Consider the following 15,970-nt stretch of genomic DNA (forward strand, 5'->3'; position numbering starts at 1 on the left):
CAAGTTGAAGGAAATTCGCATAAATATTCCTTTCATTGAAGCACTTCAAAAGATGCCAAAGTGGGTGAAGTTCCTCAAGGACCTCGTGAAGAAAAGTAAGAAATTGCAAGGGAACGAGATGATCCAACTCACGGAGCAAATTAGTGCAATTCTTACTCGGCCTCTTCCACAAAAACTCGGCGATCCAGGTAAGTTTACTATTCCTTGTACTATAGGAGGTAAAAATTTTAGATCGCTCATTGATTTAGGCGCTAGCATTAATCTTATGCCGTACTCTACTTTTAAAAATCTTGGGTTAGGAGAAATTGAACCGACGGCTATAACTCTTCAATTAGCCGATAGATCTTTAGTTTACCCAAAAGGTATTTTAGAGAATGTGCTAGTGAAAGTCAATAAATTTATCTTCCCTGTCGATTTCGTTATACTTGATATAGATGAGGATAAGGAGATACCTCTTATCGTAGGGAGACCTTTTTTAGCCACGTCGAAAACACTTATTGATTGTGCTAGTGGTGATCTTACAATGACTGTGCATGATCAAACAATCAAATTCAATGTTTTTAGTGCTAATAAAAATCCATGTGATAATAATGATTGTTTTGCTATTGAACTTATGGATTTTACAACTCATGAAAAATTTGATGTTTTGAACTTGGACAATGGGAAAGCATCGTTGAGTGCAGGAGATGACGGCGGAAAAGGGAATCGGAAGGAACACATTTTTTGTGCGGACTCAAGTTCAACTCCTCCGAGAGATAGTCAAAAGAGTTGGGGCGCTAACGGTGATGAACGTGCAAGGAGGATGTGGCCACCTAAAAAATCAAACGAGCATCATCGGGGAGAGGAATTTAATTGCCAAGTGACTTCGGTCACGTAGCTTGAACAAAGAAGCAGACAAAGTCCGGCTGAAGACTGTAAACTTAGCGCTTCTCGGGAGGCAACCCGAGCTTTCGTTTTTCTTTCTTTTATTTTATTTTTTTTATTTTTTTTTATTTTTATTTATTTAGCTTGTTAGTGTTCGTTCTTATTTTATCTCAGCTTTTAAAAAAAAAAAAAAAAGTTTCTGGGCACTAATTAGAAGTTTTTATTTTTTCAGGGACCCAATTGCAATTATTCACACGGCCGTGCAAGAAAGAGGCAGAAATCTCACACGGCCGTGTGAGATTTCGGGGAAGCTACTGCCCAAATTCACCAAATGGCACGGCCGTGCGGATTTTAGGCCATAATTTTGCACGGCCGTCCGAAATTAAGAAGGGCTACTGCCCAATTTTGAGAAAGGGCACGGCCGTGCGGATTTTTCACCTAAAATTCGCACGGCCGTGCGGAAAAAAAAAAAAAAAAAAAACAATTTCCATAATTTCAAAATCCTCTTTCTCTCCCACTTCGAACCCTAACCCCCTCATTTCAAAATTTTCGATTTTCTTGGACCAATTTCACCGAAAATTCACCAACTACACACACATACTATTTAATCTTGGTGGATTCTTGTTGATTTGTGCAGGGAGGATTCAAGAAAGGTACAAATTTCTCCAAAAATCCATTCCACCAAGCACGCCCACAAGGTGTTCGACGAATTGCCCAAGTCAAGTTCGAGGGAAATTTTGCACACCAATTCACTCCAAATCTCCTCCACAAGCATTCTCAAATTATGGGGAAACGAGGACGTGACGGGTAGGGCACCTCACACGGCGAAAGCACTTCTAAAGGCAAGGGGAAGGGCAAGAAAACCGACGCTTAAACAGGTGTTTTCTATCCTTAAACTTTGGGCGAATCACATTGAGGGCAATGTGAATTTTAAGTTTGGGGGTGGTTAACTACTTGTGTTCTTTTATGTGCGCTTTATTTGTGTTTTAATTTTTTGTTTTAGTTTGCATGCATTAGGTTTTATTCGTTTCTATTGTTTTTCTCGTTTTTCCGGAATATAAAAAAAAAAAAAAAAAAAAAAAAAAAAAAATTTTGCTTGAGTCGAATGCATCTATGATTTATGATGATGAGAGATGATCAATGTTTGATGATGAAATTGCTTGTTTTATGTGATAAGGATTTGATGTTTGTTTAGCTTTCGATTCAACGGGACTTAGAAGCGAATTATTGCTAGGAATCACATTTTGTGCATTGCTTTTGTTGACTGTTTTGTATTTTAAATTTGGAATTAATTTGTGCTAGATCATGCTATGTTCGGTTTTAAGACTCACCTTAGGAAATTTATGATACGAAGTATTGAGTAGTAAGTGATTTGGGATATGATTTGGGCCTTCTTTGAACCGTTTGAGCCTTTCAAGCCGACATTTTTATCGAAATTCCTTAGAACCTTGATTTGAGCCTCGGAGAAAAGGTGTTCTTTCTTTTAGCCATGTGTATAAGGTAGAATAGGTGGAGATTCTTGAAAATTACCCCTTAGAGTTCGATCGAAATTTTTTTTTATAAGGTCCTTCTTCTTCGAAAAAAAAAAAAAATTGACGAAAAGAAGACAAATATATATGCTTCTATATATATGTAGAAAAAAAAAATAGAAAAAAGAAAAAAGAAAGAAAAAGAGAAGAAGAAGAGACTAGAAGGGAGAAATAAGGACTAGTTGTTGAATTATTTTTGAAAACTCGATCCATTGTCTCAAAAGCAAAAGTGGAGACTTTTGAACTTTTGAGAATCGAGTTTATTAAAGTCCGTAGAGGTGAATTCATTGTTTCAAACGCCTATCTTTCAAATTTTGGCGTAATCACCTAAATTCAAGAAGAATAGCCACACATACCCATATTTCCTACCTCGAACCAAAGAGCCTAACAATTGAAAACCACAAAGCCCCAATGATCCCAATAGCTTAATGTTCGATATTAGTAGAGTAGAATAATTTGGTGAGTATTTGGAGTCAAGCATATGCATGTAAGTATAAATTTTCTCTATTTTTAACTTGCAAATATTGGATACTTGAAGCAATTGTATGATTTGTGGTTTTTGGTAATGGTGAGTGACTAAGTGTTGTTGAATTTTGAGCTTGCGAATGCCTAAGAATTATCATTATAATTACAAGTTCTGAAAACGTGAAGTTGATCATTGATCTATGTGATGAGATGTAATAGTTGAGTTATTTGCTTATTGGTAGATTTTGCTTGAGGACAAGCAAAAGTTCAAGTTTGGGGGTGTGTTAAGTGTATATTTTTACACTTTATCGTATCTTTTTATTTGAGCTTTTGGTGTGTTTTAATGATAATTGGTGCTTAAAAAGTTGATTTATTGTATTTTAGGTACAAATTGAAGAATTGGAAAAGTATGGGGTCAAAACTGCAATTTTGGAGAAAATATGGGCCAAAAGTGAAAAAACCAAAATCTGGAGATTTAAAGCTCGGACGGCCGTCCGAGTTTTAGTTCAAATTATGGGACGGCCGTCCGAGACCCCGAAACAGCGCAGTAAAGGGATTTTAATTGCACAAGGAAACTGCCTTCTTCCCCAAGTTCTTCACCCTATATAAGACCAAGCCAAGCACACAATTAGACTTCTTTTTACGCAATTTCAAGAGCAACAAAGCAATAACGAAGACGAAGAATTCGAAGACTCCAAGCATAGATTTATCGTCTATGATTTATTTTATTTGCGTTTTTCCTTTAATCATGAGTAGCTAATTTTCTTATTTCTAGGATTTTATTTGGAACCCTATGTGGGATTTATGAACCCAATTCTATGATTTTATGCAAGTTTTAATTCCGGATTATTTCTTCTACTTGTTTTATTAAGTGCATGAACTTGATCAACTTATGTGCTTTTATGTTATTGTTAATTGCATGAATCGGAAGATCGGGTTAATAATTAGAACTGTGGTAGAAGAGCCTTTGTGGTATTAACATAGGAATATAGTTAATCTCTTAGGTAGCCATTATTGAGATTTGTGCTTAATGCTGTGTTCTAGAATTAATTGCATAGGAATATAGTAATTGAATCTAGAGTATTAGAATCGTAATACACGCGGAAGCGGGTTATGATTATTTTAGCATCTCAGGTTAATAATCCGGGTTAATTACTTGCATAATTGAAGGAATTAGGGGAGTAATAATCACATAGGGGGAAGAATATAATCCTAGGCTCGTTTACTCTTGATTAAATCATCGTTTTAATTTGCTTTCTTGTTTTTGCTTGTTTTTAATTTAGTTTAATTTAGTTAATCATCTTTCGACTGTGTAGGGTGGGCTTGATAACAATTGGTAGAATTTAGCGTCTAGGATTAGATAATTAAATATTCCCTGTGGGTTCGATATCCGGACTTTTAGTCCACTATATTACTTGTACGATACGTGCACTTGCGTGTAGGTTTTCGACCAACACCGGTTACATTTTAAAATCAAATTATTTTCAAGAATCAACATATTAATCTTATAAATGTAATTATTTATATATTTCAAGAATTATTCGAATGCAACTTCCAAATACCAGCTTTTGGTACTGTGTTCTTTATCTTTTTGTTTCTTTGTGTAGAAAAGGCAAAATCAATTTTTACCCATGTACAAAGATTATTGCTTCATTTTTCATCATTACAAAATTTCATAAATTACCATAAATTACCCTTTTTGGTACTCAGCGTGCAATGCTTATATCACTCCCCATTTTAACTTGTTTACATATATCCCTTTTGTCTTTTACTATATGGTTTATTAATTTATTTTATGATAATTTTTATCGGCCTAAAGTTTTAGGCCCTATTTGGTTGGCAAGATAAGATTAAATAATTTAATAAAACCCAACTATTTTATTGGAGATTGAAACGTCCAACAAAAAAAAAAACTCATTATAAGACAGGATAAACCATAATTATATAATTTTGGCGGGTCGACCCGACAATTTATTGAGGATACTAAACATCAAATTAAGTCCAACTATTTAGTTAATCATGGTTTATCTAGGCAACCAAACAGGGTCTTACTGTACAAGTGTATTGGTCAATTTTTAGCATTGTTCATAATTATATAGTAGCCAGAAAACCAGGTTTGGTTTGTAGGATTTACCTACGGAGGACAATTGCAGTGCGATGTTTGGTTTGCATGATTCGGATTGATAGCTTATGGAATGACAAAATCACCCTTACCATTATTTAGTCGATTTCGTTTTTTTGAAACTTTCTATCAAGGTCCAAGGAGGGGAAACCATGTCTCCGTTACGTTCTTCAAAATTATTGGGAAATTTGCACTAAATCGATATAATCGTACTACATAATTGTAGTCGTAGTTTTGCAACTAGTCGGGGGGAAATAGTTTACTTTGAAAAGTACAGTGGTGCGAATTTTATTTATGAGTATTCTTCCATATAATTGAGAACATGCATATATTTCTTCCAAATAATAATGGCGGCAAAAACTTCATCAACTACTATAACCAATCAATAACAATGCATACAATTCATCATAAGCTACAACCCCAGAAGCAAACAACGATCGAAGAGGTTTTATCTCTTTCGGTCTTGCTATCTAACCAAATCAATGAAGCGGTTAAGGAAGCAAAAATCTTCAAAGTCGAGTGTTTATTGGTCGGCTAGGAAGCCGAGCATCTCCGCCAAAATGCTTCGCTCCGCCCCAAAACTAGGGGTAGCAATTTTTTTAGTGAGGAATTCTTCATATTTATGATTAAGGCAAATTATGGTCAACTCCTCTTGTTTGGGCAGTCACCCACCTCAACTATGTATTATCTTACGAAAAAATCCCTCCAAAGGTAAAAAGAGATGTTAGATCGGTAAAACCGAACCGAAATTTTGGTACGCCAACATTTCATACTGTTACCTAACTGAATATACGATTTGGTTCGGTAAATAACCGAATTACATAAATTTTATGTAAAAACATTTAAAAGGAGAGTGGTCGTAATTTAACCATACCTCATGGGAATGACCGTAATTTGCCCTTATAATTATTATTGTTGTGAATAATTGTATATATGAGGCCCTTTTGGTAATTTTTCATATCAATCCGTATATCATGTGTACTTAACGCCGGATTCGAGGTGATTGAAAGAAATAGAAACCGTTTCATTGATTGAAAGTGAAACAGTATTTAGTACTACTGAATTAAATAAATCCTACTTAATTAATAATAATAATAATAATAAATAAATCCTAAACTTAATTAATTATTAACAATCATATATCATCTCCACATGCAATCGAGATCAGTGGGGCATACATTCTGAGTTTCCAGCTGGCTCATCAGACAGCTGTAACTGAACATCTCATCATCGCCGCCGTGCACCGCCGACGGCGGCGGAGCATCCGCCGAGAAATCAAACAAAGGCACATGCAGGTTTTCCTGGAGCGACCTCAGGCTCGGAAAACGTGGGTGATTCGCCGGGATTAATGGTGGCGGTTCGTTAATCAACGCGCTCATCAAAGATGAGTACGGCGGCGGCGGGAGATCGAAGAGAGAGCCGCCGCCGCCGCCGCCATGGTCGAAGCTGGGTGGCGCCGCTGCTGTAGCTGTGGAGAAACAGGGCACGTGCTCTTTCCTGGCGGCGGACGGCGGCTCCAGGAGCCGCGGCAAGGAATCTGGAACCCGTGAGCCGACTTGATCTTGCACGGCGGTGTTGTTCATGCAAGAGGACGGCCTCTTCTTGCCGCCGCCGCCGGCGGCGCCGGAGCAGCCAGCAGATCCAGTAATATTCTTTTGAAACACTCGGGAGATCACCCACTCATCCTAACGGAGCAAATTAAAAGCCATAAAAAATAAAATATTAATTACTAATTAATATTTGGGTAAATTATAAAACCCCTAAACTTAGATTAAATTACAAAAACACCTCCATCATTTGTAATTACCAAAAACCCCATAAAATTTGTTTCCGTCTTACATCAACCCCTTACACTTTGATTTTGCACGAACTTTTTTTTTTATTACAGGGTATAGACTTTATACAATTCCAGATATGTTCTTTTATTTCCCAGCTATTCAACATAAGGTATAATAACATATTGTACACATTTTCTATTAAAAACTCGATCAACAATTAATCAGATGATAATTTTGATTATTACGGATAAATAAAGGTGTTTATCATTATTAAGCCTAAGATCAGGAGATTTTTCGTAATTTATCCTCAATATTTGAATGTAACATCAATCATTCAATCACCTCCTCACCACAATCGTGTGCAATCAAATCAATGTAAACTCCTATATCATCACCCTCTAAAACACATTACCAGCTAGTAATATAATCTGCACACACTAATATATATATATATATATATATATATATATATATATATATATATATATATATATATATATATATATATATATATATATATATATATATTAGTGTATATACGTGTATATACAGTTAAATTTCTATAAATTAATACAATTGAAACTAGTAAAATTCAATTGATTTAGCGAAATATTAAATTATCAAACTAATAATTTAATACATTTTTAGTTTCATGAAATCGGGACCAGAAAATTTTATTATTTAAACAAAGTTATTAACTTATCGAGATTTTACTGTATAACCTGTGAGTTAGTGGATAAATAGTGGTAAGAAAGCTTGCCGTCGAGGCGGTACTCATGCATAACCCAGTTACTCTTCTCTCCCTTCGGCGCCCTACCCATATAGAAAACTAGGGTTTTCTTCATCCCCACCGTACTCTTTGTCGAGCTGCATATTATTTCCCGGTCTTTTCCGGTTGCTTTCCAATAACCCGATTCAGTCGCCCGGTTCGTTCTTATTCCAGTCGGGTATTTCCGGTCACGCTGGCTGTAAAAGTACCACTCTTTCTCCCCCATCTTCGCCTTACCTGCACACACATTGACACATATATATACAGTAAAAAATTATTTAATAAAAACGGCGGACTGTAAATTTACATTGGTTTGGTGGCAGCGCCCCCGATTTTTTTTAATAGTATGCACATTAAAAACAATAAAAATACGCGAAAACTTCAAATGTATATATATATGTGTGCATGTATATGTGTATGTATTACCGGGAAGATGCCAGGGTTCGGATTTGTTGAGATCAGCTTCAACAATGGCGGAGCAAGAGAAGTTGAAGTGGAGAAGTTTGTTGAGTAGGTAGTATTTTATGAGCTCTTCGTCGGTGGGGTGGAATCTGAAGCCTGGTGGCAAATTGTTTGCAGCCGCCGCCATTGTTGCAGAGATATATGGAAGGAAGAAATTATTTGAAGATCAATCAGTAGTAGTGATGATATATGATCTTTTATTATCTGTAGAGAGAGAAAGAAGAGAGAGAAAATGGGGGGTATGGTACGGTGTCGTTTTGTGTGATCAGGTCTGAGATTTACCTCCGTACGTTAACATGCCTAGAGAAGATAATTGATCATCCAATGGAGGAGTAGAACTATAGGGGCAACCCTAGTAATAATGATGCTACTACTATATATATATATATATATATATATATATATATATATATATATATATATATATATATATATATATGTGTGTGTGTGTGTGTGTGTGTGTGTGTGTGTGAGTGTGGGGATTCAAATTGGATTGTAATGAAATATGATATATCATGTTGTTTGGGGTATTTGGTGAATATATAATAATTGTGTTACATTTCCGAATGGAAATTGCAACTGTTATTATCGAATTCCACCGATTCTGATTCGATAGTTTTCAATTTTGAATTAATAATTTTTTTTTATTTCAAATTCCAATTTTTAACTATAATTTTGCGCAAATTACGGTCATCAACTGAGGTAATGTCGAATTACAAAAAAATCATTTTGTTTGCATAATTACAGTCACCCCCTCAACTGTATTGTATTATGAAAAAACATTTTAAGTTGGTAAATTTAGAGGTGTTCATTCGGTAAAATCGTACCGAAATTTCGTTATGCCAAATTTTCATACTGTTTATCATATGGTTTGGTAAATAACCGAATTATTGAAATTTTATTAAAAATATTAAAATTTTGTTTTTTTATTTTTAATTAATTTTAGTTTAAATACATAATATGTCATATAAAAAATATGTATATATAAAAATAAAAAACTGAATATCAAACCGAATTGTCGGTTCGGTAATCGGCATGCACCAAATTTTCGTTAGGTTCGGTTCTTTCGATTTATTGACCGGATGAACATCCCTATGTAAATTTGATAATATAAGGGTGAACGTGTAAGAAAATATATAGTAGAGGAGTGGCTGTAATTACGCAAACAATAGAGTGTTTTTCGTAATTTAACCTTACCTCAAGAGTGACCGTAATTTGCCCTATATTTTTAAAACTTTTTTGGATTGAAATAATAAGAATATATACAATATTTTAAAAAAAATGAATATTACGCCACTTAGTCATGCTCCCAACTTGGAGTATGTACACATTCGAAAAATAATCGGATGAAAACGTCGAGAGTTTTATTCTCTTGGAGTGGATTCCGAATAATACTCGTTCGATGAACTCATATTCGTACAAAAATTATCCTAGTGACATTGTTTTTTGACTAATGTAATCTAAATGGCTCGAGATTATCCTATGTACGTAGCACGAAAACTTCAACTTAAATTATTTACGTTTCCGCATTTCGGACACGTTCGTGTCGGAAACTCAAAGACACCTGCCGGAAAACCTTATTAGTCATTTTGCAATTTCTAAAAAGTTAGAAACATGTTTGAATAATAATTTTCAGATATTTTTGTTGTTTTCCTAATTATTTTCATGATTTAGTGACCAATTGCAAATTGGCAGTACAGTAAAATTTATTATGAATATGTTTGTATGAAAATATAGATTTATATATATATATATATATATATATATATATATATATATATATATATATATATATATATATATATATATATAACGATAAAATTATATATATTTATTTTTATATATGGTATATTTATAAATATACACATATACTTTTAATATTTACACGTTTCTCACAACTTCCCGTATCTCCATTTCCGGAGCATGCTGTTTACCCATATCGTCATTTCCGGGTCCGTTGAGGGGTAGATGTAATTATCCAAACAATAGGAGGTTTTTTATAAATTAACCATACCTCAAGGGGTGGTTGTAATTTACCCTAATTTGTTATAATTAACCTTGAACAATTTAAAATAAATAAAGAGAAAAAATATTAAATATTCCTGTAGTTAGTAACCGGTACGGTACAATATACCGGACATCAAATAGTATACCATATGCAAATACCGAAATTTGAAAAATTCTTTACCGAATATTGAACTAAATCCCGATTCGTTATTTCATCTTATTGAAATTTCGATTCGATTCAATTCAGTAGTGACTAATTCATTATACAGTGAATAAAAATGAACAATAAAAGAAAAGAGGGGCCCCTTTGGAATAAGAAAAAATAATCAATTTCAATCGATAAAGCTGCTTCATATCTCATCTGTCAGTACAGTACAACATTAATTTAATGAAAATTGTGTGAATTGAGACAAAGGTTAAAAAAAAAAAATTATTTTTGTTTTCTTGTTTTTCCCATTCAAAAAAATATTCCGAATTGCGGTGCAAATTCTCGAACGGCCGTCTCAAACGGCGTAACTTTATGTTCAAATTTTCCTCCTCCGGACGGCCGTTTGGTTTCCATGTAAACTTCCTCGGACGGCCATCGGAGACTTTCTTGATGTATTTTGGCCGATATTTTCGTTCTTGCCCGTTGTGTATCCATTTTTGACCATTTTGCCCTTCTAACGTCCAATATTTCAATTTGCACATAAAACGCATAAACCAAGTCTTTAGGCACCAAAAATCGATAAAACCTAACAAAAGCATCACGTAAGAAAATATAATTTGAGTGTAAAATCTACACTCAACACATTACACATAAACCCTACTGATATATATCTAAATTACGAAAATACCCTTTTTAGAAACACTATTTATACGTACATTTTTTGTTGTTTTATGATCATTTTTACACAATAAATTTGAGCAGCAAAGTTAGACCTATATAATATGTTTGTCTTTTCTTAGTTATAAAAATGAATTGTTGTAGCATAAATGACTCGATAGCGAATTGAAAATTAATGTTGAATTGGGATTGAAGTGAGAAAAGCCCAAATAAGAAGAAGCCCACGCGCTCCGAGAGAATTGCAAAAAGGAGTGACGTGGAACGATTTTGCGGCGTTAGCATTCCGATGATCAAGTGAGTCGGAATCGTCGAGAAAGAATATAAATGTATTTAGAGAAATATAACAAAAATGGGTGTATTGGCCGGGCTGGATTTGTTTTTTTTTAATTGCACATATTTTATTAGAAAAATCATAAAACAAATATATATTGGCCGAACCAAATCGTATATTCAGTTCGGTAAACGGTATGAAATGTGGGCGTACTGAAATTTTGGTTCATTATACCGATTTAACATCCCTGAATTTACCTCTGGAGGGGTTTTTTCGTAAGATAATAAATAGTCGAGAGGATAACTGTAATTACCCAAACAAAATGGGGGTTTTGTAATTTGACCATAATTCAGGGATAACCGTAATTTGCCGATATATATATATATATATATATATATATATATATATATATATATATATATATATATATATATATATATATATATATATATATGAAATAGATTTTATGTTTAAGTTGCAGGTTGATAATAAACTATGAGTGCCATAACTGCTATGCAGTGTGAATAATTATATTGACTGCAAAATATATGAATTCAGTAGTTTACACTAAAAAGGTTGGACTGACTTTATGAATTGTACAAGCTGCCCACAAATTCTTCAATCTATTATTTTCAGACCCAAAGGATCTATGTAATATCTGATGATTATTCACCACATTAGTTATGGTTCAGAAGCATCAAATTTATATATATATATATATATATATATATAATGTGTGTAGAATATGTCCAACTGATTTACTCGTCACTAATAGTACTTTTAGTAGCCACCCGGTTGTGATCACGAGCTAGTTAAGCTTAATTTGGTCGCTATAGGTTCTAGCGGCCATTTTCTTGCTTTTAACGACGATAACAAATTGTGCCTGAAACCAGTTTTTCTTGTAGTGAATTACAATTCTTAACTTCAATCTCGGAAAAACAAAAAAAAAAAAAAAATTACTAATTTAAGCAGCAATTTCGTATCGTTTTCTTGCTTTTAGCGACCATAACAAATTGTCCTTCAAACCAGTTTTTCTTGTAGTGAATTACAATTCTTAACTTCAATCTCGAAAAAACAAAAAAAATATATACTTTACTAATTTAAGCAGCAATTTCGTACCGTTTTCTTGCTTTTAGCGACCATAACAAATCGTCCCTAAAACTAGTTTTTTTTTGTAGTGAATTACATTTCTTAACTTCAATCTCGAAAAAACAAAAAAAAAATTAAGCAGCAATTTCGTACCGTTTTCTTGCTTTTAGCGACCATAACAAATCGTCCATAAAACTAGTTTTTCTTGTAGTGAATTACATTTCTTAACTTCAATCTCGAAAAAACAAAAAATATATATTTTACTAATTTAAGCAGCAATTTAAAAAAAAAAAAAAAATCTTGCGAAGTGCACAATATTTTTGCATGCGCATAATCAACTCATGTGCTTCAGTTATGGGTACACTAATATCAACGAATTCATTGTGGAAATAACGTGTAGATGCATCTAATAATTCGATAAATTTGCTCGTAATTAAAAAAAAAAACTCGAATAAATTTAAAACAATTGCAAATGAAAAAAAAATTGGATGTTCAATTAGATCTAGCCCGGTGGGACAAGGTAGCAACTGGCTCGTTATCCTTCCACCGCAAGGACGTTTAAATCCATCTAATAATTCAATAAATTTGCTCGTAATAAAAAAAAAACTCGAATAAATTCAAAACAAATTGCAAACGAAAAAAAAAAAGTGGATGTTCAATTAGAGCTAGCCCATCAAGCTTTAGTGGGCCAAGGTGGCAACCGGCTCGTTATCCTTCCACTGTATGGAGTTTAAGGTTTTCGTTGCTCTGTGAAGAGAGCCTTACGCAATGCCCTCCAATTTAGGAGCCACATGACTCGAGCCTTCGCTCAAGACACATGGCTCAGCTCCACACTTGGAACGGGCAAGCCAGTAAGTAGCCACCTTCGGCTCAGCTGGCTGAGCTAGAACAATGTCCAACCACTTTGATGCCCCCACTTGGGTTACAAGCCGACGTTAATTGGCTCGGCGTACGAACAGTGTTGAGTAGAAATTTATATATGTGTTACATTATTGGTTTTCTTCCAATGTGGGATAAAAAAACAAAAGTTATTTATATATATAGACATTAGAATTGAATAAAACAGTTATATTGTGTGTTTGAATCTATTGATGATAGTTATAGTGAATAATATTTGGGAGATTTACGGTTTTTATCACGCAAGTTTGCAATGATTTCACATTTGGTCCTCCGTGTTCATAAAAAATACATTCGGTACTTTTCCTTCAATTCACCGTGAGTCCGTCAGTTACGGCAGTGATAGGCACACATTTGATTCCGTTAGTCTTAACGGAAAATTGACAGATATAATAAAAATGTTTAATATTTTAAACATGAGTGACCAAATGTATTTTTTGTGAACATGGGGACCAAATGTGAAATCGGTGCAAACTTGAGGGATGAAAATTGTATTTTTCCCAATAATATTTCCATCCATCGAGACTAGTAAATATTTTCTCGAATCAACGGAGATTTAATTTCTACTTTCGATATTTAAGCTTTTATTGAGATCGATGCGTGTTAGATATATATTGATCGGTCTCGAATCTCGTCAAATAAGTACTCGAGAAGAAGTGTACGAGCAAACCGAGTGAATATAATGTTCGACTTCGTAAGATATATCTATCGCTTATATAACGTTAATCCCAACGTTTTTCAATTATTCAAATTCATGGCTGAAAATGTTCGTTCCGCTGTCACAAAATTAATCAACCTAAAAAATAGAGAGACGTCTCTCATATTTTTTTTTTGGGTATATTTTTTCCTTTTAAAAATTGATTAATCGCATTTATGGTAAAAAAAAATTATTGTCATTTTTTCCTTGTTATTTATATTATTGTACTTAATTAAAAGACTATTTAATTATAATTGTAGACCATTTCTTTTATTTTTATTTTTATTTCTTGAAGAAAACGTCTAAAGAAGCAAACTTTCACTATATTTACTAAAATAAACTTAATTTGTTTAATCTGATCTGTTCAAAAAGATGTTCATCTTCAGCAAGAAACTTCCAACTCGCCGTTTGGCTTTGTCGTGTTCGTTATATTCTACTAGCAACCCTTTCTATTTTATTTATTTTTTAATTTATTTTTTTATAATTTTTATAAATTTATATATGGGGTAATTTGTTCATATATGCACTACAAAAAATATATTTTATAGTAGAATAAACTGCAAAAGTACCCCTGTATAATCTCTAAATAGCAAAACCCCACATGTGATAACTAAATTAGGAAAACCACCCTGTGAACTTTAGTCAAAGGCAGAAACCCCCTGGTTGACTTTCGTATGACTCCCTCGCTGGATGTGTGGCTGGTAGCTGATTTTACGACGAAATTGTCCCTCAAAATGTATTTATATTTTATAAATTTTCTTTTTGATTTGATTGTTTAGGAATTAAAATATTATTAAAAAAACAGTAAACAATTAAATTGAAAAATTATTAAAAAATTTGGTAATTAAATTAAGTATAATTTTTTTTAAAACAGAATACATAAATACATAATAATTGAATTTAAGTTTTCTTTTGATGTCGGGATAATTTAAAATATATATAGAAATTATCTGATAATAAAAATAAAAATAAAAGTAAAAGACCCCATTGTACTTTATTATTTAAGATATAACAAAAATATTTATTAGAATATAAGAATTTATTAATTGCAAAACCTCGGAGGTATTTGTGTCTTTTTATATCAAGTCAACACTCAAATGAATATAATGGACCCAGTGTGCTATATAAATAATTTCATATAGGTTTTTGCTAGTTTATTTTTCACATAGGGGTTTTTTGCTATTTAGATATTTAATATGGGTACTTTTTTGCAATTTAGTCTTTTTGCAATTTAGTCTTTTAGAAACTGCTGACCAGAAAAATACAAAGACAAAAAATACCTAGTCACCTAAAACTGAAGGCCTGTTATTACAAAACAATTTATTTATTATGTGATCATTTATTTATGGGAACGAATATATGCAAGACTAAAATTACTAAGTGCAAGACCTTACTTGATGCAAGACTAAAATATAAATAAATTTACTAAGAGCAAGACTGAAAATTACAAATATAGCCCCAATATTGATTTTGATACTATTCATTCAATTAGACATAATTACTATTGCAAGACCAAAAAGAAAATAAAATAAAAATAAAAATAAAGGAGAAATTGAAAAACGAGAGAGAGGGATGTTGTAGGGAAAGAAGAGAAGAACACAAGATGAGAAGAATTGACGCCGCCCATCCGCTGCTGAATAATTTTCGCCGCCCATCCGCCGCCGAAGAATTGCCGCCGCCCAAACCGCGGGTGCTTGAAAAGGAAGAGAAGAAGAATATGGAGGAAGGAGAAAATAGGAAGGAGGAGAAGAAGAAGAAGAAGAAGAAGAAGAAGAAGGAGAAGAAGAAGGAGAAGAAGAAGAAGCAGAAGAAGGAGAAGGAGGAGGAGGAGGAGGAGGAGGAGGAGGAGAAGAAGGAGAAGAAGAAGAAGAAGAAGAAGAAGAAGAAGAAGAAGAAGAAGAAGAAGAAGAAGAAGAAGAAGAAGAAGAAGAAGAAGAAGAAGAAGAAGAAGAAGAAGAAGAAGAAGAAGAAGAAGAAGAAGAAGAAGAAGAAGAAGAAGAAGAAGAAGAAGAAGAAGAAGAAGAAGAAGAAGAAGAAGAAGAAGAAGAAGAAGAAGAAGAAGAAGAAGAAGAAGAAGAAGAAGAAGAAGAAGAAGAAGAAGAAGAAGAAGAAGAAGAAGAAGAAGAAGAAGAAGAAGAAGAAGAAGAAGAAGAAGAAGAAGAAGAAGAAGAAGAAGAAGAAGAAGAAGAAGAAG

The 15,970-nt window shown here is 33.4% G+C and overlaps 1 protein-coding gene and 1 non-coding gene across 2 annotated transcripts; both read right to left on the reverse strand.

Annotated features, from left to right (window-relative positions):
• Positions 1-6,078: 6,078 nt before the first annotated feature.
• On the reverse strand, positions 6,079-8,337 carry CUC1 (NAC (No Apical Meristem) domain transcriptional regulator superfamily protein). The gene is made up of 3 exons (XM_088821145.1): positions 7,954-8,337; positions 7,481-7,764; positions 6,079-6,665 (listed from the first exon to the last, which is right to left on the reverse strand). Exons 1-3 carry the CDS (start codon positions 8,114-8,116, stop codon positions 6,123-6,125), a joined length of 990 nt encoding a protein of 329 aa, XP_088677271.1. The 5' UTR covers positions 8,117-8,337; the 3' UTR covers positions 6,079-6,122.
• A 4,488-nt stretch (positions 8,338-12,825) lies between these two features.
• LOC148768760 (signal recognition particle RNA) lies at positions 12,826-13,131 on the reverse strand. The gene has a single exon (XR_016033334.1).
• Positions 13,132-15,970: the final 2,839 nt, after the last annotated feature.

This window comes from Erythranthe guttata, chromosome 8 (assembly GCF_056151865.1).
Source record: "Erythranthe guttata isolate IM_541 chromosome 8, IM_541, whole genome shotgun sequence".
NCBI classification, from domain to species: domain Eukaryota; kingdom Viridiplantae; phylum Streptophyta; class Magnoliopsida; order Lamiales; family Phrymaceae; genus Erythranthe; species Erythranthe guttata.